The following is a 26,551-nucleotide window of genomic DNA, read 5'->3' as shown; positions in this document are numbered from 1 at the left end:
TGTTCTATTCTCAGGTGCCTTGGAGAATAGTTTGACTCCCTCTTCTTTGTGGCAACCCCTAAGATATTGGAACACTGCTATCATGTCTACCCTAGTCCTTCTTTTCATTAAACTAACATACCCAGTTCCTGCAACCATTCTTCATATGTTTTAGTTAGTCTCCAGTCCCTAATCATCTTTGTTGCTCTTCTCTGCATTCTTTCTAGAGTCTCCACATCTTTACACAGAGTCTTTTACGGAAATACTTGCTTTTGAATAAACAGAAAAGCCATTAAGATTGTAGCTAATTTCATCACAAAGTCCATAATTTGCTAATACTGATCTTTAGTAAAGTAAATAATTACTTTAAAGATAGTAAGCACGCCTACACTACGTCAATGATATTAAAACTGAATATTCTTTATTACCAATTTAATAAAGGAGTACATTTTTTTTTAAATCTTAAAAGAACAGTAAATGATTTCCCCCCTTTAAATGTTGACTTCATTTTGAGAACTGTGAAGTATCACATATTTATTTTTATAAATTATATGACTGCCAAATTAGATATTTCTAGGATTTTTAATATAAAAGAGAATTGTCAAAATGCAGTTTGTGATTTAAGTGTATGCTTATAATTTTTTTTTTACATTTGTTATAAATTTGATTAAATTCAGATCTAGGCTACTGATTTTATTTGTGACTGAAAAATACAATGTTCCTAGTGTTTTAAAAATTGAACATTCTCTTTATTCTATCAAAACACTGGTAGTACTAAATGATGCATTGCTTTGTTAGATGGCCGTGTTTACTTTCAAATTAAAGATTGTGGGGTATGTGCAAAATACTCTGAAATCTATTGCATTGTTTAACAGTTGGAGATACAGACACCCGAGTATCATATAAAAAACTATACGTACGTACGTACATACATCTATATATCCCTCCTAGACTATTAAATAATAAAATTAAAATAAATAAAGTATAAATGGTGGTAAAGAACCATTTACCATAATTTCAATATTAAATATATAATTGGAAGCCATCAAAAACCCTTAAAAATACTTAAAGCAAAATGCTTTTAAATAATATTTTTACTGCAAGAAAAACCTCAACTTCAAATAATGGACTGAGTGAATTGGTATCTTTTGTCACTTGGGTTGGGAAAGGAGGGTATCCTCAGGTAATTCTTTATATTTTTAGCACACACAAAATCATACCATTGAATTGCATGGCAATCTTTTTTCTGTGTTTAGTGGAAAACAACTAAAATAATGCCATATTTAGGCTTCGTTATTTCAATGACAAATCCCCTTTCAAAGTCCAGTCATACAAATAGAAAAGTGCAGTTCTTTGTCATTGAGAGGTTGTCAGCTCCATTCATTTCTGCAGTAGATTACACACATAAACTTTTGAATAAAGTTTCAGACTAAGAGCACATATTTTTTATCACTACAATAACAGTTGTTGTCTTGATCCTAGCCCTACAACAGCAGCAAAACATTTACCCTCAAATCCAAATTAATGATACAAATTGACAGTAATTTTCAAACCAATTTGTTAGAAATGTTTCTGCTTCATGAAATCATCTGGTTATTATAAATTGAGACAGACTGATTGCAGTTGTTTTCCTTTCTTGGCAATGATAGCAGCAGTTTTAGTGGTCAAACTCTAGAGAAAGAGGAAGTCCTCCATGAATGCCGAAGCCCAAACTCTGTTTTGGAATAATATGGATAATTGTTTAAGGCTACTCCAGTCACAATTCGTTTCAGAAAAGTGGCTTTGTAATTAGCCCTCTTAATTAGGCCAAAGTGCTATGTAATCCAGTTTCTGATTTTAGCGCCTAATGCTTCTATCAACCTTAGAGAGAAGAGGTAGCCTTCTCCTATAGTTTGTCTTCACAAACTAATACTCGGTAAAAAATGGGAAATAGTATTTGCTTATCACAACTGGTAGCCATTTTAGTCTTGTCTTAAATGAATTTGTCTAATTCTCATTCCATGCCATCCAAGCCAATAGTAGTTAGCAAAATCCCAAAAATTAATGTGAATCATATTTTTTTTTCTGCACAGGATATTTTCATCCATATTTCACCAAAAGGCCATGGGAGCTAATGCTGTCAGTGAGAAAACACCAATCTGTCATAATCTTCATAGATTACATAATTTATAAAGCCTGGTCATGGTCCCAGTGATTTCCTATTTAATTCTTTAAGTCTCAAAACACTGTTCCTATTTAGGATACCTCTTGATGCCTTCATAAATTTGTTTGCTCTTTTACACACATTTTTCTACTCAACAGTACCCTTTTTAAGATCTAATAATCAGAACTACATCATTAGTTCACTATTTTTTTACATATAGGCATGTGAAACAGCAATACTTATATTCTGCCAATTATTTCCACTCCTTTAGTAAACAAGCAACATCAAACTAACATTTTTGACAGCTTTTACCACCTTTTAGCAATAGAATCTTGAAAACTGCCACCAGTTGTTTCTTCTTGTTGCTCCTAACATTGTTTTTATAGAAGAGTTCAAACATCCCTTTGATATCTTCTGCAGCAAATTCTGATCCTCAGAAATCGACCTTCTTTTAAATAATAAAGGACTTGGTGTGCTTGAAATCCTAAAGGAATTAAATAATTAACATAATTCAATCAAGTTCTAGTGAGGTTAATGAAGTAGTATTTGTAAACAACCAGTGGCCATGTATGTGCTCATCACACTAGGTGGATTATATGTAAGTATACAAGGTATGCTACTTTATAACATCTTGAAACAGAAGAGTACTGACCTGCCTTTCTTTCCTCCACTTCTCACAAATACATACATATACACATACATGCATAATAGCAATAGGACTTATATACCACTTTACTGTGCTTTACAGCCCATTCTAAGCAGGTTACACAATCAGTATATTGCCCCCAACAATTTGGGTTGTCATTTTATCCACCTCAGAAGGTTGGAAGGTTGAACCTGTTGAGATTTTAACTGCCAAATTTCAGGCACCCAGCAGTCAGTAGAAGTAGCCTGCAGTACTGCATTCTAACCACTGTGCCACTGTGGCTCATAATCCCCAAACTAACAATGTACCTGATGCTACAAGAGCAAATATTTTACTGCTCAACAAATATTAGGAGCACCATCATGCCTTTCATGCTGTAGAAGCTTACTAGTCAATTTGTAAACATTGGGGTCATTTTTATAGTAATCTGGTGTCTGCATGTGAACTGAAGTCAAGACACATTGACATGAATCCATAGCTCGTGGCCACTTTATGGCCATTATGATAAATATTACTAGCGTCTCCATGGATATCTATCTACCTAATATCACATTTTCTGCCAGTGATCATGTATGAAAGAAAGATCATAGCAAAAAACAAAATGTACATTATTCTAAAGGTAGACTTTATTTACATTTATTTTTTATGTACATTACATATATATTTCTATACCTAGGTAGGTAAATTATATAAGCTAAATTTATGCTTAAACATAAAATAGCTATTCGGACTCTTCCCCTCCTGAAATATTAGTATTCATTTGAAGCGATACCACACTTCATCTTTGCCCAAAGGCTGAGAAACATTTGATGGGAACATTTATGTTGGGGAATATTCAAAATCAAGTCCCATCTTCTTTCCCTACCTATTTCTTCCCACACTCAGCAAGAATATATTACTAGGTTCAATTGATTTGTTCAGTTTTCAGCTACTGCATTTTACCTAGTAACTATGTGAAACATGCAGATAGATGCAGAATACTCACTTTTCCACTTTCTGTAGCTCTGTACTTTGAACTATTGTTCCTGCTCATGAAATTAAAAAACAAACATTTACATCTGAGGACTTCTGGTCAATCTATATATCTCGTGAATATAAAGGTTTTTCATACATACTTCAACTGAGTTTCCCTGAACTGAACCCAAAATTTATCAGCTGCCTAGATAGTGTACTGAGGAAAATATTTTCTTGTGTAAAGCAACACCAGTCATCAAATTTTAAATTGAGTAATGCCTTATTTTTGTGATCATAATAATAATAAACTCTCATGTTGAAATATTCCAATAGAAATTTGGTTTAAATGATTTGTCTAAATAGAAAATGTATGCATTTTATGAAAACAGTTACTATTCTTTTAATTAATGAAAGTGAACTATATATTTAATCCAATGCCCATAAACCATAAGAGAAAGTATACTTTATACACATACAATGATGAAACTGTATAATGCATAAAGAAAAAGATTGCCCAATGACTACTGTATTCAAATTTTTAGATGATGTATTAGAAATCACCCACACTCTTTAAATATTTTCCAGCTGTGCCAAAATTTATAGGTTATATTCTTCAAAAGGTCAATGCAACTAAATCTACTAATTCTATTCAATTGCTTCCACAACCCAGTAAAAATTATGATTAACATTTTGGCAATATAAACATGACAATAGACAGAAAAGTAACTGTACTTACATTGAAGAATTTCTTTCTAGAAAAATAAGGACAAAATGCAATAAGACTAATGCAATTTGATATTAATATTAATTGCAATTTTTTTGAAAAATTAACTATTACCAAAACACTGAGTTGCTTTGCTATTGTATTCTCTCACTGATTTTTGGACACATTCTTTTTTGTATTTCCTATAAGACTGCAGTTACATATTAACATGACTTGCATGGTTGAAAGTGTAATCTTAAGAAGGGGTGACAAACTTGCATTGCCACGTCATCACTTGACGTATCGTGACTTTTTCCCCTTCACTAAAACGGGGGTGAGCAAGGCCAGTGCGTGATGCATCTGGCCCATAGCCCATGAGTTTGACACATCTGATCTTAAGGAATGTTTTTTCTCAGTATGAATTTTCTTGCAGATTGTGCTTTTTCTCATCCTACTAAGGGATAGCTTAACTTGGAACATTTCCTAAATAATCTGAAGAAGTTTATTGAGCATCTGGTCTTTATCTAGTGTGGATTGCTTTGCCATGGAATTATAAGTAGGTGCTGGTCTTAGCAAACCTAGTCACAGCTATTTCTTATCTAATGTTTTATGTGTCTGAACAGAACAAACAAGATTTTAAAAATATTTTCATGGTGTGCTATTGAAATGCTTAAAAATACAAAGTCCTTTTGATCAATTATGAAAATATTCAACGCCACAATAGGGCAATACTTCTTAGAAATTATGATATTACAAAATAATAAACATATTTTCAGAAATTGATAGAATCTAGAGAAACGTGGAGAAAGAAGGCAAGATTAGGATACAGATTCTCCCCCCACAATGGACTTAAAATATTGTTAGATTTCTCCTGCCTGCTTCCTCAAAGAATAATGGCTCAGTTTTGCTGCTAAGAATCCAAATTGTTCTCTTCCTTTTGTGGTTCATTGTTCCTGTAAGAGTAAGGCATGCAGAAAGCAAGAACTGACCAGCTGCTCTGCTGAAAGTGAAGTGGATTTTATTTCAGCAAAGTATTTTGTAAATGAGTGTGCTTCTATTGTAATCCGGCAGAGGGAGTTAACAATAAAAATTCTGCAAAGATTAAACATGCTGACTAAACATCACTCTTTGGGTAAAGAAAAGTGCACCAGTTTTTAAATTGCTAGTATGTGCATACTAGTTGCATTTCATAATCCAGAATGCACCTGTTAGAGTTCAAATAATGGCTCAGATTGAATTCCAAAAAGATATCTAGGTATACATGGAGGCACAAATGTAGCAGATTCTGATACAATATTCAATTTAGCAGACATATAATCTTGGAGGAAATGCAGCTAATCATGATAAAAGAAGCAAAGTGTCAGTCCAACTTTCCTGGCCTTCCGCAAATATTTAAAAACCTGACACTACCAATTGACTTGGGCTTCAAAGGAGGGGATTCCTTTGGGAGTGATAGATTAATAACCGATCCCATCTCCCCCCTCTCTTCTCATCTTACTCCTTCCCGCCCCATCTTTTATAATTAGGGATGAGCATTTTGATTTTTATAGTATTTATATTGTCCATTGGTTTTGTATAGTTTTATCTTTTTTTATAGTGTAAGCCACCCAGAGTTACCATCTGGTAAGATGGGCCAATAAATGTAATAAACAAACAAAAAATAAATGCACCTTTTCAGAATTGTACTGCACATTCCTATTTTCTGTTCTTAGAGTTAAATTTGCCAAACAGTTTCATGATTTTCAAAATTTCTGATAGCCTCAAATAGTTAGACATTTCTTTCCAATGTGAATAATGGCACATTTCTAAAAGAATCTTTATTTTTGTGGAGCTGCATTATTCTCTAGTCATGTTGTTCCTCAATAATAGCAGTAATGCTGTCTGCTGGAATAGATGGAAGTGCCTCCCAAATTATCAAAAGAACATTAAATCTAATTGTGCTTAATCAGTGAAGAATATAAATTCTGTTGATTCTCCAACCAGGAAAGGGTTAGTCATAGGGTGAGTGGGATGTCAACATCATCACCTAATCATTATTAGTGTACACAATGAATCCAGTGCACATAAAAAGGGTTGGATTTTGAACATCCAGTTACCAGATGTGCATCATTTTTATTCCTTCCTATCCCCCATGAACCACTTCTATTGTCCTAATTGTATTTGTAACCACAATTCACAAGCAAATAGGCAGTGAAATACCTGCAATACTTTAAAGAAAGGGTAAATTCTACTTACTTGAAAAATAACCCTTCTTCTGTGCATAATATACCCCAAGACCACAGGAAGCTATTATTAAGGCCACAATGACCACCGAAGCTATGATAGCACTTACATTAAGGTCATCTAAAATTCAAAGCAAAAGAAATATATCAGGAAGGGATGCAATACCCAGAATAATTTTGTCAAGTAAATCATCTGAGAGAAGGCAACAATGACTAACATTCAATCTTAAATGACAACAATAAGTAAAAACATTACTCATATGTTGTTGCATGTAAACAATGAAAGTTCAGTTTTCACCATCGTGATGAGTTGAGTGGCCTTATCTAAGCTTCTGTCTCTGTTCTTATTTCCATAATTCTCCCATATGATAATCACTGAAATTCTTCAATACTATAGAAAATAATAGTTACAAAGATGAATGAAATGAGGTCTGTGACGTCTTAATTATGCAGTGAAGTCACTTTGAAGAACACTTTAATTTTTTTTCGATTTTCTTCCCTTGCAAACATCTTACAGAAAAACTTATGTTCTGAAGGATTTAGCTATGAAGAGAGCAAAACTATAGCTCATTATATTCTCACTTCTTCCAAAAAGGTTCCATTCTAAATGTCAGATGCCACGTGAATGTAGCTGGAAATAATTTGAGACCAAAATAGAAAAGTGCTGCAAAAATAAAGGTAGAATTTAAATGGTCACTATACTAAATAGATAATAGATTCTTCTGGCAGTAGCCAATCAATATTTCCAAGAAATCTAGAATATATGATTGAAAATCTCAGCAGATAGTCCACAGGTGTCAAACTCGATGACTTCACGTGACATCATGATATTTTTTGCCTTTGCGAAGCTGGGATGGGCATGTGACGCATCTGCATGTGGGATGCCAGTTTAACACCTCTGGTATACTCATATATGCATTTATTACCTTTGCTAAATACTTTTTTCTGCATACCTGAGTCTAAATACTATTGAAACTACCATCTAAGTACTAAGTACATATAGGATTATGCTATAAATGGGAGTTAGCTGCCATTACAATCATGAAAGTACAGGATACACACACACACACACACACACACACATACACACACACAAATATTTGAGCATATGTTAGGGGTACAAAGAGAATGATTCTGACAATATCAATGTAGACATTTTCATATGGGAAAAAATCTTTGATATCCTTTTCCCATTGTTATATGATTTGTGTACTTTAAAAGTATTTAGATTTCTATTTAAAAATAAATGGTTGTATCTTATTTTAAGATTTAAAGCAATACAGGTCCATATTCAAAATTATCAACATTTAAGTGCCCCCCTTTCAAGATGCTGATTTCATTTCTAAAGCTGGTTCTTTGGCACTGCTCCTGGTTTTGAATAGGAGCATTTAGGAGTGACCCAAGATGACCTTTGGATGATTGTGGACCCAGTGGGCAAAGAGGGGGAGTTCTTGAAGATTCCAATTCCCCCTGGAAGGGATCAAAAAGTCATTGGGTGTATCCATTTCCCATCAAGCAGTTTTGTTTTCTAAGCATGCCACAATTTTAACTTTAACTTTTTGATTTCACTGTTTTATCTTGCTTATTGTTTTAAAAGGTTGGTTAATGGTTGGGTGCTCATTTATCTCAACCTCTTGCTGGATTCTAATTGCCTTCTCGCTCTCTCGCTCTCTGTCTCTCTGTCTCTGTCTCTGTCTCTGTCTCTCTCTGCCTCTCTCTTTTGATATAAGTTGTTTTGGATAACCTCTCTCTTCTGTATGGAAAGCATAGAAATGTTCAGGGGTGGTGAACAGCTTTCAGACTCTCACCACTGAATTCTGTATTATTTGAATTTGTAAAACACCTGGAGTTTACTTCCATTGAACTTTTCTTATAACCTTGGATGGGTATATAGAGGCAAACATACTTTTTTGGTTCTTTGTTCCTTACTAAATTTCACAGATTAAGATGGTTGAACAGTCTCTGAACCTAAGAAAGGAGAGTGGGGTGATGTGCAGCTTCTATGTGCAATTTCTCTCTTGAAAACTTGATTAAACTTTAATAATTGTTAAAATAATGTTAAGAGCTGAAGCTTCATCTGTTGTTCTGAAAGTTAAGTCTGCACATCCTTTAATGTTATGGTTTTGACTAAAAAGGAAAGGACAGATTCCAGATCTCTTCGAAGTCTGAGGGAGACTGAATGGATTTATTATAGTTAATTGGCAATTACTTCTGCTTGCACTTTGATGGGCCTATTTTGGAGATTACATTTGCTATATTTAATTAAATAGTAAATGACTAGAGATAATATTAAGAAACTACATAGATATTTAACCCAGAATGATTTGTTTATAACTTTTGGGATGATTGGGATAGATAGATGCCATGGTAAATTTTCTATGAGTGGATTACAAAAGCAGCCAGTTAACTCTTACGTTTCACTAATGTTTTTTTCTGTTAATTATTTGATCATTAATATAACATATAGAAAACAGGTCAACAAATTGTAACTAGATGTAAATAGTAATTTTTTAAAAAAAGTGGAGGGCTTGTTTTGCAAGGAGTGGGAACTAATGTAGTAATATATTAATCAGTATTAAACTAAAGGGGATATATGTGTGTAATGTTTTTTTTGATGCACATTTTAATGCTTTGAGTGTTGTGTTTTTTTCCTTTTGTCCTTTTGATTTTTTTTTAGTTCTGAATTTGTATTTTAACTTGTTTTTGAATAAAACAAAAACATATAAATTAAAAAAAAACATTTGCTCACTTGATCACCACACTCTAGTACCTATTGTTATGTTCAGTAAAAAATTATATAGTGCAGGTAGTCCTCAACTCCATTGCCAAGCAAGGCAATTTATGACCTTTTTGCCAGTTGTTAAGCAAATCACTGCAGTTTATAATAGATCATGTGTTGTTAAGTGAATCTGGCTTTCCCCACTTCTTTGCTTATTGAAAGCCAGCTGGAAAGATTACAAATGCTGATCACATGACCCTGGGACATGTCAGTTGCCAAATGCCTGAATTTTTATCACATGGCCATGGGGAGGCTACAACTGTCATAAATGTGAATATAGAATAGGATAGAATTCTTTATTGGCAAAGTGTGATTGGACACACAAGGAACTTGTCTCAGGTCATAAGCTCTCAGTGTACATATAAGCAACAAGTGATAAATCATGATCACAATCATAAAATACAAGCATCATAAATAATAAGAGGCAACACTCAGTGATAGTCCTAGAAAAACTAAATAAAAGCAATCACATAAATTATAAGACACAAACAACCAAGTTATAGTCATAAGATGCTAAAGGAATAGCTAACGGGAGAGATGAAAAGGATAATAGTAATATAGCTCGGCTACATGGTTTGACATGCCAGGGAATAAAACAGTGTTATGGAAATAGTTGTTTAGCAGCGTGATGGAATAAAGGGAAAAACTGTCCTTGTGTCTTGGCGTGCAATGCCCTAGAGCATTGTCTCAAGGGAAGAAGTTAAACAGTTTATATCCAGGATGTGACGGGTCTGTAGATATTTTCACAACCTTTTTTCTGGCTCATGCAGTATACAGATCCTCAGTGGAAGGCAGGCTGGTTGCAGTTGGTTTTTCTGCAGCCCTAGCTACTGTATCTGTTGAAGTCTGTGTCTGTCCTGTTTGGTTGCTGTGCCAAACCAGGCAGTTATTGAAGTACAAATGACAGACTCAATAATTCCTCTGTAGAACTGTACCAGCAGCTTTTTGGGCAGTCTGAGCTTTCTGAATTGGCACAGGAAGAACATTCTTTCTTGTGCTTTTTTGATGATGTTTCTGATATTAGGTGTTCAGTTCAAGTCCTGAGAGATTATAGAACCCAGAAACTTCAAGGTATGTACTGTTGATACTGTGTTGTCTAGTATTGCAAGAGGTGGTAGAATTAGGACCGCTTCTCCTAAAATCTATCATCTCTACTGTTAATTTCAACATGTTCCGGCCCACCACAGGACCAGCTGTTCAACTTCCTGCCCATGTGCAAATTTATTGCTGTCTTGAATGAGATCAAATGGCTGTAGTATCACCTGCAAAACTTCAGTACTTTAACAGAGGGATCCTTTGAAATGCAATTGTTGGTATAGAGAGAAAAGAGTAATGGAGAGAACACATAGCCCTGGGAAGCACCTGGGGTAATTGTACAGATATCTGATGTGATTTTGCCTGGCTTCACCTGCTGCTTCCTATCTGTTAGAAAGCTTATGAGTTTACAGGTGTGGTCAGGCATAGTTAGCTGAGTCAGTTTAGTGAGAAGAATATATTGAATGATAGTATTGAATGCCAAGTTGAAGACTACAAAAGGACCCTCGCACAGGTCCTTGTAGATTCAAGATGCCGTAAGGTATAGTGCAGTGCCATATTAACAGCATTATCTGCTGAACTGTTTGCTCAGTAGGCAAATTGAAAGTGGTCTAACAGTGGATCCATGGTGGCTTTCAGGTGGGCCAGCACTAACATTTCATAGGTTATAAACTGGTCATAAGTCACTTTTTCAGTGTCACCGTAACTTCAAAGGATCAGTAAATGAACAGTTGTAAATAGAGGACTGCTTGTAATGTGTTAAGATTAGTATTCATTACCCTAAAATTTAGTTGATAGAAATTCTGTGTTAAGTCTCAGACTTAAAATAAGATTGGTCCTTACAAAATGTAAATGGTAAGCTTGTCAAAATAGTGCCTTAAAAAAATTAAACTGGTTCTGGACAATAAATCCTCTTTAACTTATAACAATTTCATAGAAACATTTTCTGGCCTTATTTGCATTTGATATTTACCCACTTGCATCCTCTTCACAGGACATCTTCGAGCCCGTCCAACTTTATTATAAGCTTCACAGTAGTATTCCCCAGTGTCATTCTTTGAAACAGGATTGAACAGCTAGTTTAAAAGAAAATACAGCATAACTCATTATCGGGTAAAAGGTTCATGAACAATTAGATGTACAAATTTTCTATATATTCCTTTGCATTATTTAGAAATATTTATTTACAATATGTCAACATCTGGCAGCTAATTTAATGAAGTAAGTTACTGTTCTTCAGAGGAAACATAAGCAAAAGGTAGTACCAAATTCTGAAAAGTTGGTGGGGTTGTAGATATGAGACTGAAAAATGATAAAATAAAATAGAGGGACATGAAAGTCATAGGAATGTTAAAAAATGGATTGGAAGTCACTGCCCATTTTGGCTTTAATTTCTTCAAAGTATGTATCAGATATAGAAAGTTAATATTTGTTACATGCAAACTGTATCCTTTTTTCAAAAAAAAATGTGCTTTGCTAACCATGTAAGAATAAAGTGATAAAATACTCTTTAATTACCAGAATAGTGCCAATGAAAAAAGATCCAAAATATAACTACAGTTTTTCTATTGTTACTAAGTTACTACTCTGTAAGAATTCAGCACATGCTCATGATGAAATTTGTATTTCAAGCCTGATTTTCTCACAATCAATGCTCTTGTCAATCAATTGTTTTGCTAATATTGTTCTCAAAGTGGGATGAGGTTCTGGATTCCTGTTCAGGCACATTTTATCACCAACAGGTCTTTGGAAATAATCCTGTATATGTAGTAGACTTCAGACATAATGGACTTGTAGACAGAAATTAGTTTGAGATCAGAATGAAGATCAGAATGAAGGGAAGTTTCTGCAGTAATGGTGTATACTTCCCAGTTAACATTCAATGAAATATATTCAACATTTTTAAAATAACTAAATTCCTCAGTATTGTTCCCATTCTTGCATCAGTTCAATCCCAATTATTTAATTCAGAATGCATTTTTCTCATAACTGAACTTGCAGTTAAAATCTTCACAATGTGAACCGTTTTGGCAGTTGGCTTTCCTTTTTTCTATTTCTATAGTTCCATTTTGAATTTCCTCAATGTTGTTATAATATAGTTGAATTGTTTTGAGGCCTGGAAAATCACACACAAGTGTCATTAAAGAAATGTAAACTTACCAAGGTTCCTGTTGTAGTATTCAAAGTATAAGAATTTTTTTCTTTTCTGAACCTCCAAAAAAATGTGTTCTCAGGCAGAACAGCACCATTCCGATACCATCTGTATTTTGAAGCTGGAACACCTTCACTTTCTTTGCATCGCAATTCTACCACTGTCCCACTCAGAGCTGAGATAGGCACTTCACAAGCAGGAGCAGATGGTGGCACTAGAAAATTATGTCATATATCTAAGACAAATACCCATATTTCTAAATCTGAATATTTCTTCACAAGTTACTCAAATGAAAGTTTGAATGGTGTGTGTGTGTGTGTGTGTGTGTGTGTGTATGTGTGTGTATTCTGCTATTTTGCTGATTGATTATAATCAATATAAAATATCAGTATATCAATTGTATTTCCACATACATTTTCTTTCACAGTGTTGGAAGGAAAATCCATCTGGTTCAATTCCACGCTGCGAGAAAGATGCTGGAAGCAACAGGGAGGCTGGAGGCTGATTGGAAAGAAGGTCCACCAGGGTTTGTGGTTCTGGTTCAACTGACCCAGAACCACAAATCCTAGTGGTTCTTTTCATCAATAAATAGACTTTCTTTCCAATCAGTCTCCAGCCTCCATTTTATTTCCAGCATCTTTCTCCCAGCTTGGAACTGAACCAGACGAATTTTCTTTCCAACAACAGCATTAAATAATACAAGGGAAAACTGCCTAATGTATAAGTATAATCTGTATTGTCATTGTACTTAAATACAACGAAATTGGTTGGAACCACACTTGCCTCAGGTAAGCAGGAGCGGGAGGGGGGGAGGTGATGCTGAGGCTAGAAAACATTATTTCTCCATTATGACAATTACATTATGGAATAGATTCCCTCTAGAAATTAAGCTGATATTCTCTGAAATAGTCTTCTAGAATAGGTGTGTCAAACTCAAGGCCTGCAGACTGAATCCAGCCTGCAGGGTGCTTAAATCTGGCGCATTGGACTTCTGTTGGCTAAAATGGGCCATGGGGGGCATTTGCGCCCCCATGCCCCATTTTTGCCCTTCACAGCCTCCTGCAGCACTCTGCCAGCCAACCATTGTGCTGCTGGAGGCCGGGGAGGCCAAAAATGGGCCCATGGGGCCTCATGGGTCCTGTTTTTGGTCGTCAGAGTGCCACTGGAGGCCAGACAGGCTGAAAATGAGGTGGGGTGGGGCACACGGTCCCACGCCCCATTTTGTCCCATCTCCCTCCAACTCCCGCACACACACCCCAGCCCGCAGAGAACTACAATGCTGATCCAGCCCTTGAAGAAATCCAGTTTGACACCCCTGTTCTAGAACCTTTTAAAGGCTGAAGTCTTCCACAGATGCTTTGCCATCTAAACTTGGTTATTTTTATAGTAATAGCAATAACACTTATATGTATAGTATATACCACTTCATAATGCTTTACAGCCTTTTCTGAGTGCTTTACAGAGTCAGCATATTTCCCCCGACAATCTGGGTCCACATTTTAACAACTTCAGAAGAATGGAAGACTGAGTCAACATGGAGCCAGTGCATTCTAACCACTGCACCACTATGCCTCTTAAACAAATTATAGCTAATTTGTTTAAAGTGCCTAACACGTTTCTCTAAGTTTCCTACTTTTCCTACTTTTCCCATTTAAAATCAATTAATTAACCCTGATCCAAATAGATGCACTTATTTGATGTAAAAAGTTTTTTTCATAAAATTGTAATATTCCTGTATTTCATCTGTATCAGCTCTCAAGTTAAATTTAAAGAAAAATGAAGCTACCCTGCAGAATTAAAATTACAAATTTGATTTAAACTGCTGATAAGATCATTTAGATTTCTTACCCAAGACTAAGAGAGAGATTTCAACTTCCCTGTGCCTTGTCCTTGTTCTGTAGGTGCACTAATTTCACAGCGATATTTTGCAGAATCCTTCTGGTCACATTTTTAATATGAATGCTTGAGTACAATATTTCAGCTCGATCTTTAAAATTACCTGGAAAACAATAACATTTAGAGAGAGAAATGAGAGGGATGGAGGAAGAGTTGGTAGCAGCTAGCTAGAGACTCTTGGATGACTGATTTCTATGTAAAAGATTGATACGGAAGTGGTTTTCCTTTTTCAGTGTATAACACACAGTTGTTTTCCGTTCCCCAAAGGACATTTTCTAATGAATTATTTTAGAGTTTTGTATTTTGGGTTAGCTTTAAAAAAATCAAATTAAACTTTCAGATCAAACAGATGCAACTACATTTTGTTTTTCTTTTCCTGCTGCCTCCTGCTGAGGCAGTGAATATAACAATCTTTGTTTGCCACTGTCCACTGTTCTTCCCATAAAGGTAGTGTCTGTTCAATCCATATTCTATGTTGAGGCGGGGAGGGTGGTAGAATAGGATCAGGTCCAGGGGTGGGTTCCAGCAGTCACTACTGCCGTTTCGCTCGTGGGTGCTTTGTGCACTTTGCAGTGCAATAAAATTATTCTGCACATGTGTAGAAGCGAAAAACAAGATAGTGGTGCTTATGGCGCTGCCTGGAGAACTGGTTCGGGGTGTGGCGACCCAGGCCACCAAACCACTACCGATTCAGCCGAACCGGTTTGAACCGGTAGGAATCCACCACTGATCAGGACTACATTTTATATTTTCACCAAAATCCTCTTAGGGTAAATATTACATCATAATCTTTCTCCAATGTATCCAGACATGTATTTCTGCCATAATTACCAAAACCTCTGCATTTCCCCACTCTAGAAAAGCCCCTTCCCAAGAGAGATTTGCTTAAATCAGGACCCTCAAAATAGTGTTAGAGCATCCTAGCCAAGCTTTAATTGCACTGAAGTTGTCTTCACATATGTAAACCACATACTTATCTTTTCTGTGTATTCCTCTAAGCCCCTGGAAGCATGCAAATAAAAAGGTTATATCTGGTTAGCTCACATTAGTCAGCAGCTATTTCTCCAAATAATCATGGGACAAGATTGATCAGAATAGTTGCTAAAATCCAAGCTCAGCCCAGGACAGCCGAATTCTTACAGACAGACAAATCATTTATTGAGTGACCAATGTTATCTTTCAGCCCAACATCTCTCACAGGGTGTAATTAGGATAAAATGGGGAAAGAATGTAATTTCTTTGAAAATCTTGGAAGGGTGATAAAATATAAAACATAAAATATACCAATAACCTATAGTTGACCTCTAACTGTTCCTACATTTGGGGTCATTAATGTGCTACAAACAGCATATTAATGCATAAACAACCACAAAATATTTGCTTACCTACAAAGGCACCTCTCAAATAGACAAATGAGAGAGTGGAGCCTTTAATCATTTTCCATTCAACCCTTGCACCAATTTCCTTCTTTACATTGTGCTTACAACTCAGATACACCCCTACAGGGAAGAGGAAAAAAAGATGATTTTTTTTTCTTTTTCGCTTACATTAAAATCATACAATGCAAACAACCAGCATAACATGAAAACTGATTTCAATAAGATGATCCTGAATGACATATCACAAACTGTATTTTGAACAGAGATTAGTTATCTGAATGTAAGATACCTTCATTCTCATAATGCCTGAAACACCATGTAATTTGATGTAAGTCAATTATAAATGGTGGGTGCATTCTTTCTTAGACCTTGTTTTAAATTGATACATTTGTCAGACCTTAATGGTGGACAAGGTAAGAATAAATCTCAAAAGGATAAGCAAACCCTCACTTTAACTCAAAGTAGGGAATGGTATCCATTAATGTATAAGACTCAAATTTAAAAATTATTTTATGCATACATACTATAAAATGGTGGAATGGAACAAATTTTGTCCATTGCATCTGAAGTATACTAACATGGGGTCTACGATGCAACACGTGGGAAAAACTCTGGCTATGCAGGAAATCAAATTTTCCATCTTGCAGAATGCTCATTTTCAATATTTATTAGAATTCCTGAACTTTAGATCACTAGGAATACCCATGCTCTCATTTTTCAAGAACACTCTTTCAAATGTTTTCAAAAGGCACTGTTTTAAAGCAAGATGTACTGATGAGGTGTTATAGTCTTAGAAAATATAAACAATGTTACTATAGCAGACTTCTAGAGCCAAGTAGTGGAAATGGCTAGGCGGTGCTTTTCCTGAAATTTAGTTATCAGGAGGTGAGAGTATTTTTATTCTTTCAGGAATAAAGGTTATTAATCAAAGCATTTTTGCTTTCATAATGTTCTTTTTTCCTATTCCTTTGGTTTTTTTAAAAAATGATTGTAGTGTGTGCATGAATTTTAATGAGGACTGCTGAAACAGAGAATATAAAATCTATCATTTAACATGACATGAGGAAAAAACCTCACTTAATTTTTTCACATATCTTCTCAAAAAAAGAAGTGTTTTCAAATTGAATTTCTCATTGGTATTTCTTAAAATAAAATAAGGGACATTAAACAATTTAATAAAAATTGAGAGGTATTATATAATATTAATAAGCAAGCAAAAATGTTTCTGAAGTACACAGTGATAAAAAAGCAAAATAAACATTTTAAAAAGTGGATTTTGGAATGGAGAATTCACAACAAACATTTCAAGAAGGAAAGATAGAGACATTTTTGAGAAAACAGACTATTTAAATATAAAATAATAAAGTGATTCAAGGTCCAAGCTTTTAAAATGCTAAGGTTTCACAAATTAATGAAAATATACTTGAAATATTTTTTAATGTATGCATTGTCCAAACTTCCATTTATTCCATTGTTCTGCAGACACAAATTGAAGCTCCATATAAATCCTTCATTTACATATTCCTTTTCAAAGTATTCCTGCTTGACCTCTCATGTAACAAGATGGAATGTATGTCAAAAATGTAATTTATTAATCAAAAGCCCACAGCAAACATGATGAGTATGGACAAAGGCAAAGATAGGGACTTGTATTAGAAAGACAGGACTTCAACAGAACACTTGCAGAGAAGCCAATATTGCTCCTGTCTTGGATCTGAAAGAAAAAAAATAACCTGATGTATGAAATTTTATGAAATATTTATCAAAAGGAAAAATATTTTTTAAAAGCAGAAATGGATCATAAAGAGATTTTTTTAAAGGCAGAAATGGATCCACAAAAAGTTGCAACATGCTAGTTTATTCTTTGTTTTAATAGCAATTCATCAAGGTGAAATGGAATGGGAAGGGATAATTATATAAATGATTTCTACTAATCCTTCTTGGCAGTCCACAATACTATAAGCAATCTTGAACACATGTGCAAGAAATGTTAGATGCTTATTCAGAAGTTATATGTCAAAATATATCACATAGATTATAGCAGTAATCCCAAATTAAGCAAATTCACAAAATTTGGTGAAAACAAATTTTCAAATGTCAGAATCTGTCCATGTTCCTGAAAGAGAAAGACACTAGTAAAAATGTAGGTTTATTGTAAGATCAGATAACTTGAAGCCTAAGTAGAAAAGATTTGTAAAACCTCTATACCCATGGAGGTAAAGGCAAACTTTAAAGAACTGAGAAGATAGCCTCCCATATATCAGTGAAGGAGAAATTTTCATGAATGCAGAACTTTCGCTACCTGTGAATTAGTCAATAATGGCAGACTTAAAAATCAAACTAAAACATGAATATCACACAAAACTAGGATGGAACATCAAAAAAATCAGTTCAGGAAACATATTCCTATCTAAATTTTGTAGTGTGAACAAATGAATATCAAATTCCCAAAGGTAAAGGAAATAGGTTCAGTGGAATTGAGAAAAAGCATGGAATGGAAGTTGCAAGTGACTTCCCCGAATATCAACCCACCCACTGGAGTGTATGGGATTATGTATAATATAATTCTGTGAATACATTTTCATTGTTTTAGAAAGATTTGAACAAGCAGTAACGTAATTTACATAGTAATGACAGCTGTGAATAATAATTAAAAAGATATATTCAAGGTTAGTGCTATGAATGCTTTCAACTAGATTTAGTTATATTTTTAATTTTCTTCTATTAAATATATATGACATAATACATTTTTGAGTTTAGCTGGATCACTTATGAGAAAAGCTAAAGAACATTTGAAATAAGTATATTAGTCAAGTAACTAAATGGTTCTGGATGGATATTTTATATTTCTACAACCAACTATACTTTAATGACACGAGCCTTCCTGACTCTTAACCTTGTTTCTGCTTTTCTGTGCTTTCAATATAATGTAAACATTATATATATTACACACACACGTATGTGTGTGTGTAAAATAGATGTATTATACCTTCAAATTCTCTTGCTGTGACACGTTCATTGTCTGAGTACACAGTGATTCCATATGTTTTATAGTCTGAAAAGAAAGAAAACTTACATTAAAATGTTCATTATTTTTATACTGAAACAAACTAAAAACCCCTCTCTTTACTTGGCAATCATACTCTCAAACTACTTGGCATAATTTATGGTAAATTTATGGATTTCTATGAGGAATTAAGGGTTTAGGTTTTTAACAAGTGTGTGTGTGTGTGTGTGTGTGTGTGTGTGTGTGTGTGTGTGTGTGTGTTTATGTATGTTATATTTAGGCAACAGTAAAAAATATTGGGTTTCTGTCTGGATGGTCTCTTGTGACGAGCCGAAGGACAGAGAGTGGAAGTGTGACCTTCCTCCCATATTTGAGCATACCAGGGGTTGTGACTTTATATATATATATATATATATATATATATATATATATATATATATATATATATATATATATATATATATATATATATATATATATATATATATATATATATATATATATATAAGGGATCGAATCCCAGTAAGGGTATGGCTAGCTGATGAGAGCTAAATAGCTTGAAATAGATCTATACTAGTCTCCCTTTATTTATTTATCAGCACAAATAAAACATATATATATATAGATATAGATATAGATATATATATATATATATATATATATACATACATACATACATACATACATACATACATACATACATATATACATATACATATACATATACATATACATATACATATACATATACATATACATATACATATACATATACATATACATATACATATACATATACATATACATATATATATATATATATATATATATATCTTGTTCTTTTTTGAAATTAGGCTTCATGTTATATAGAAGGGTGTTTCTTGTAATAATTTTATGTTAGAAGTAACTGTTTATTATTTGAAATTACATCAATTTTCTTCTTTCATTTAAGATGTTGAATTTGCTCTATGTCAGAATAATTAGGTTTCATTTTGTAAAAGTACTTTAAATACTTTAGATAAAAAGTTACATTATTGTTTTTATGATTAGGAAACACAAAAGAAGAACTGATTAACCTACAAGAGAGAGTGAGTTTGAGCTTCATTTATTTTTTAATGGCACAGCTTCTAAACAATTTTTAAAGTCAAATAGTCACACATGTCAAAATCCATTGCCCAACTGAGATATGCATGATACAGAGGATCATATTTCTGTTTCATCACAGGGAGTCCAAATCAATCTTGATTCTTGGGGGATCATTGTGAAATAACAAAAAACATCCTGCTCAGCTTCTTGGATATTAAGACAAAAATGCAAGAAACACAAACAGAACCCAACTACTTTCATGCAGTTGCTTCCTCTATGCACATCATGGGACAGGAAGGGACCTTGGAGGTCTTCTAGTACAACCTCCTGGCCAAGGCAGGAGTTCTTACACCATCTGGTACAAATGGTTGTCAAATCACTTTTTTTAAATCTCCAGCAAAGGAGTACCCATAACTCTGGGAGACAACTGTCAAATGTATTATTTATTCTCAATGTCAGAAATTCCTTCTTATTTCCAAGTTGAATCTCTCTCTGATAAGTTTCCACTCATTTTTCTTGTCCTGCCCTTGGGTGCTATGGAGAATAAATCAACCCTTTCTTCCTTTTCAATTACTATGAAATAAATGAATGGATTCAAAACATTAATTAGATACAATCAACATTATGCAACATTGTGCATAGGAATATCTACAAGAAATACCACTTGCCTGCAAGCAACAACTGGAAGGACCACAAAATAGACAAATAGAACATGAAGAAACTAAAGTGCTCTGAGACTTTAGAATTTACACAGATGAGCATCTGCACACAACACCCCAGACATGACAGTTGTTGATAAGACAGACAAAAAAATGGATAGTGGAATTGGCAGTACCTGGAGGCAGCAGAGTAGAAGAGAAAGAGTGGAAAAAACTCAGAAAATAATAAAATATAAAGACCTGCAAATAAAAGTAGAATAATTTTGACCAAAGAAAGTAGGCACCTTGCGTGCAATTCCAAAACATCCAGGGCATCACTTGAACAGCATTGGTATTGACAAAAACCCCATTAGTCAATTGCAAAAGGCAGCTTTACTTGGAACATTTATCTCCTGTGATGTTACTTTTAATACCATCAAGCAAAATCAAGTGTTATTGTTTAGATTGGATTTGACATTTTTGTCCATGTTTGAGTCCTTCTGAACAATTGGAATAGGCAAATGATTTTGTTTGATGGTATTAAAGGTATCATCATAGTTATTTATTTTTTAATACTGTTGTGTGCCACTAACAGTAACTTGTTCATAACCTGTATTTTTGATAAATAAATAAACATCGAGTTATATAGGGCAAACAGTAGATATGACATTTTAACTTCTGCTATTATATTCTGTATGTAGATTGAGATCTTGCCAATTTAAAAAATATATAAAACAATCTTATGACATTCATCTATAGGAATCATTTATTATTCTGTTTTAACAGATTCTTATGTCAATCAAGCTAAATTTGGGGTTTTCTCATACTACAATAGATAAAATATAATAAAATATAGTATAAAAATTTTCCATCCATATAAATGTAGTACATTTTGTAAACCCTATTGTTGCTTGTTTCCTTTTTCCAAAGGAGAAAAAATATTTATATAAACCCTTTCACCTTGTGTTATTTGGAAAGATCTTTCATAACTATGGACAAGTTCCAAAACATCTAACCACAATCACTTTCAAAACAGTGACTAGAAAAAATGAGTTCAATGCTCAGTAGTCAGATTAAAATTAATAGAAAAAATGAACATAGTTTTAAATTTCAGTGAGTATCACCTATACAAAGAGCCTCAAAAATTCAGAATTATAATCTAATTTTTAGTAACAAAAAATAATTAGGATATTTCTTGCAAATCTTTAATGCTATGTCTTCCAAGTCTATTTATGAATATTATAATAGTTTTAAATAGTTTTTAAAAATTATTTTGACAAATGAAATGAATAAATGCGGCAATAGTTTAAAAAATGTTCAGATTTTTTTTCTGCCAGTCCTGTTCTCCTGAAAATGAACAGGAAAATAAGTTAAACGGTTTAGCATTACAGAAAAATCGGTCAATACTTTTATACTGTATAGAGTTTATGATAAAAACAACAAAATTGTGGGAAAGGTTACTAGTTGATAAAACATATATATTACAGTATCTTTTCCCAACATCTTATTCAGGTAGGTAGATGAATTTTATTATTCTATGATTGGGATGTGTGGGGTTATTGTTTATCCTTGACAATGGGGAGCTACATATATGTGATAGATTTTCTCTGATGAACAGTTGAGTAAATCAACACACATACTTGCATACTTTTAAAGTACAAATTTAAAATGCCTAAAAGTATGCATTTTTCATTTTAAAGTGCAAGAGTAGATACATCTTAAGATGTTTTTAGAATATCTCACATAAATTGTATCCAATCATATGTGTGAGAACACTGTATATACAGTGGTGGAATTCAGCCAGTTTGTACCAAGATATTCTGGAACATATGGAAGCATCAAAGTAGAAGCGATCTGAAACTTCTGAAAGGAGCTGCTAAGCAATCCCAGGAAAATATATTGTCCCAAACACTTTGAAGTACCTTTATGGAATTGAATCCAAAGCATTAAGACAGATCATACTAATATCAACCAAAACACATACAGTATACTGTAGATATAAACAAATCTAAATATTGGATACATAAATTTGTTCTCTATTATTTTAGGCAGAATGAAATAGTCATTGTATCAGTAGAGTGAATACAGCTGCTAAATAGATCTGTAATTACTTTCTCACTTTTACTTTGCCAGTTACAGTGTTACTATTATCCAAAAAGGACCACAGTGTAAAATTTATTTTCCTTGCTTATACATGATGCCTTAAGCAAAGGATAAAATAGTTATTCTATCAGCAGAATTTTTATTGTATGAATTAAAAGCCATATTTAGATCAAAGTCTTTATACAGTATTTATTGATTGCCCTATTTTGTAGAGATATTTGTTTGATAATAGATGTTTGGAAAATTTATTCTTAACAGAATCAAACTACATAAAAATTGTCATGACTAGTCTTTACTGTCATTTCCATATTTCTTTTCCATGTATTATCATTTCACCTGCATTTTTAACTAAATTAAATATGTATCGGAAGTGTGATTTAATAATCAGACCCCACCTAGCAAATTTTAAATAGGATTGTTCTAGTGTAAGCCATGAGTATTTCAGACAAGGGAAAGGCAGGGAATGGAGAACTGATGCAGAAATCCTTAAGAATTTCTCACATCATAGCATAAGTAGACTCCTATTTAAACATGCGCATGCACACACACACTTCATAATAAACACTACAAATGCTTCCACAGAGGCTCAGTGTTCTTTTATTTGAACGTGTTGTCATCCCTCCAGCTGCACTGCTGTCCTCCAATGCAGCTTGCAGTCTTGAGAACCAAATAGCATCCAGAAATTGTTGCTATTATCTACACATTTTCACCAATGCTAGCAGTGGTGAGCAGTTCCCAGTCTTCTACCACCTTTTGGTGATAACACTAAAACTGCTTGTTTTTTAATGGCAACATGTTTAATTTCTGAAAATGAAGTCCTCTTCCCATTGTTTACCAGCTACTAGATTCCACAGCAGTTGGATATCATAAAAACAGGATTTTCTCTTTGAAAACTTTTTTTCATCTTAAAACCATCCTCTCTACTCTTTACCACTTCTGTTTGCTTCCTTTTTATTTTTGTAGTGCCACTACCTTTCAACACCCTTTGACCTTTTCTAACTCTTTTATCATTTTCACTTTTTCCACTAAAAGCAATGGCTGATCGCCAAAGTAAAAGCCTGCCTTGGCCATGTTAGAATGTTTGGGAAAGCTTTTTACTTCAAGGTTAGCACTTTGCTTCCTAAACTGCTAGCAAAATGTTTAAAAAAAGAAAAGAAAATGAAGCTACTTTTTTTAAAAAATAAAGGAAGTTCAGTGGAATTCTTGCAGTTACCATAGTTATAAAATAGTCAAAGGAAGTCTGCAAGTGTCCTGACTTTCACTTTACAATCATTTTATAAAGTGGCAATGTTATTTATTGATTGATTGATTTCAATACAATTCCAAAGGTATACCTGCAAACATGAGGTAGTTCTTTCCTAAAGGTCTTTACAAAGCCTAAGCACCTGAAAGCCTGCAGAGGGCTTAACAGAAAGATAGCAGAACTGTGGCACCTGCTTCCTTCTTATAAAAAAATTACAAACAAATAGCAACAAGACATTCTAAAGGAATTTTAAAGAACCAAATCATTAGATAGGGGAAAAAACATTTCAGAGAAGAGAGTTTTCAGGCAACTACATGTTTCTGAAATAGTAAACGTATAGTAGCACTTTAAAGTTTTTATTTAGACTTCTATTAAAAAAGAATAATTACTACATATCCAAAAATGGACTTCATCTTGTACAGAAATTAAACATGTTTAACTGGTGGAAAACTTGTAATTGCTTTCTGCCCCTTGCTTTTTCTGTGTGTTTGTAATGCCATGATTTGAATCCTTCCAATATAAATAAATGATACCTCTGACATAATCACATCAATGTTAAGCCAACAAAGTGTAATGTATAATTTTAGCATGGCTATACCTTAGCATATATGCTATGGCTTAGCATGGAAATATGGTCCTGCATATTTCATTGTAAACCATTTTGACAGCTGTGCATTCCAGCTTCACTTATCTATGATCAACACATTGTTTGGGTGTGGTGATTTCTATTCCATTATTGTTTTTTTAAGTGTTTTTGTTTTCAATAGCTATGTCCATTTTTATAAACATCAAAATACTACAAACCAATATTTTGAAACATCTGATATAATTTGTTTCAAGGAGAATTCTGTAACGCTTTTAACTGTTTAACCAGACTTGCTCAGAAATTTACAGTGGGTTTTACAGCAACATTTTCAATAATATCCATGCCAACACTGAAAAACTAGCAAATGTAAACTAAACAAATATAATTTTACATCTATGTATGACTAGCAGGTATTTTATATAAACCAGAAAAGGACCATCTTGTCCTCATGTCTCAAATATCTTTACAAACAACATAGATGAAGAGCTTATAGATAAAGCTTATCAAATTTGCACAAGCCATCACACTGAAAGGAACAACATTTAAAACAATAAGTAGAACAGAAGCCAAAACTAACAAAATGAATTTCTATACAACTTTGCATTTTAGTGCAGTATCACATGCATGATGTTGGGCAGAAGATTTATTGATTGTACTGTAGTCCATAAGAAGACAATTAAAGAATTGGCAAAGCACAAGCTAAATATTAATCCAGAGCAGCAGCAATGAAGTATAAGAAATTCTACTCATCATTAATAGGATAGGTAGCATCTATTTTGTACTGACTGACATTAGGACATATTCTTGAATAGCAACAACCTACAGCGGAAAAAGGGGCAGTTGAGAGGAAATGTAAAAACTTTTTAAAATATCTGATGGACCATCACTTAGTTGATGGACAGATCAACAGATTTATTGATACCCCATATGATTTTATCCTGCTCCCGAATTCTAGGGCTGTAAACTTCATCTCAAGCCTGCCTTAAGAGCTCATCTTAGGTAGTTGGTTAACATGGTCAGCCTCTCGATCACCTCTCGGGCAACCAAGACAAATTCTGCAGCCTGCCTTGCGAAGGTATCTTCCCACCTTCAAAGCACGGTGAATGGTGAGGAAAGCTTCACTCCCAGTTCGTCTTAGGCCAGTCTTAGCAGACACAAAACACTCCACCGAATCGGTGGTTTTTATTTGCGAGGGAAGAAAAAAACCCCAAAATCTTCTGCGGTTTTGCAGCCAAAACAAGCCAACGAACTTTTTTTTTTGGTCGCCTTGGAAAGTGTCCTCGGTTACTCCCGGGTCCCCGCAACGTCTGAAGCCCAACCCGACCGGCTCAGCTCCCCAATTGTTGCCGGGAGAGACGCACGCCTCTCGGCAGCAACAGCCAAGCTCGCCTTCCTTGCCAAGCTTGCTAATCAAATCAAAGCGAGCCGTGAGTGAGGAAGGGGCAGGCAGGAGCCCTTTACCCCCCTTTTTTACTTCTTTGCAAGCAGCCTAGTTAGTAGGAAGACCCGGGAGCGGGCTTTTGTTTGCTCCCCTGCCCTCAAAAGTGAGAGGAAAAGCCTGCCTGGAAAGCGGCGAAGGAAGAGCGCCCGCACCGAGAGCCTCCCCGTCGGCACAAGATGCTCCTCGCCAAAAGAGGGAAGATTTAAGGCGGCGTCGAGTTTGGCAGCTCCTAAGCGCAGAGTCCTCTCCCCACCTCGGCCAACCGTCCTCCATAGCAGCCCAAACTGAATGCTAAAACAAGTACCCCACCACCACCACCACCCAGAAGAGAGGGGAGAGAAACCTCAGGAGACTTACAGCCTAGGGACCCCAAGAGGGAGAAGAGAAGCCAGCAGAGGAAGCGGCGGCAGCTCGCCATCTTCCATCCAGAGCAACAGCTGCTTCCCCCCCGCCCCCCCAAGACAAACGAGAAAAGTGGCTGGCGGGTGGCGGCGGCTCCCTCCGACTGGGGGAGAAAAATCGATGCAGCAGCTGAAAGCCTTGGCTCCAGCTTCACTGC

The 26,551-nt window shown here is 34.5% G+C and overlaps 1 protein-coding gene across 1 annotated transcript; it reads right to left on the bottom strand.

Moving 5' to 3' along the window:
- Window positions 1–378: 378 nt before the first annotated feature.
- On the bottom strand, window positions 379–26,547 carry JAM2 (junctional adhesion molecule 2). The gene is given in 12 exon segments (XM_032220205.1): window positions 379–2,606; window positions 3,754–3,793; window positions 4,459–4,474; window positions 6,661–6,768; window positions 11,435–11,537; window positions 12,622–12,827; window positions 14,462–14,488; window positions 14,491–14,553; window positions 14,556–14,612; window positions 15,895–16,008; window positions 18,878–18,943; window positions 26,350–26,547. Coding segments are annotated over 12 exon segments (894 nt in total). The 5' UTR covers window positions 26,411–26,547; the 3' UTR covers window positions 379–2,573.
- Between the last annotated feature and the right edge of the window lie 4 nt (window positions 26,548–26,551).

This window comes from Thamnophis elegans, chromosome 6 (genome assembly GCF_009769535.1).
Source record: "Thamnophis elegans isolate rThaEle1 chromosome 6, rThaEle1.pri, whole genome shotgun sequence".
NCBI classification, from domain to species: domain Eukaryota; kingdom Metazoa; phylum Chordata; class Lepidosauria; order Squamata; family Colubridae; genus Thamnophis; species Thamnophis elegans.
This window is presented reverse-complemented; position numbering and strand designations above follow the sequence as displayed.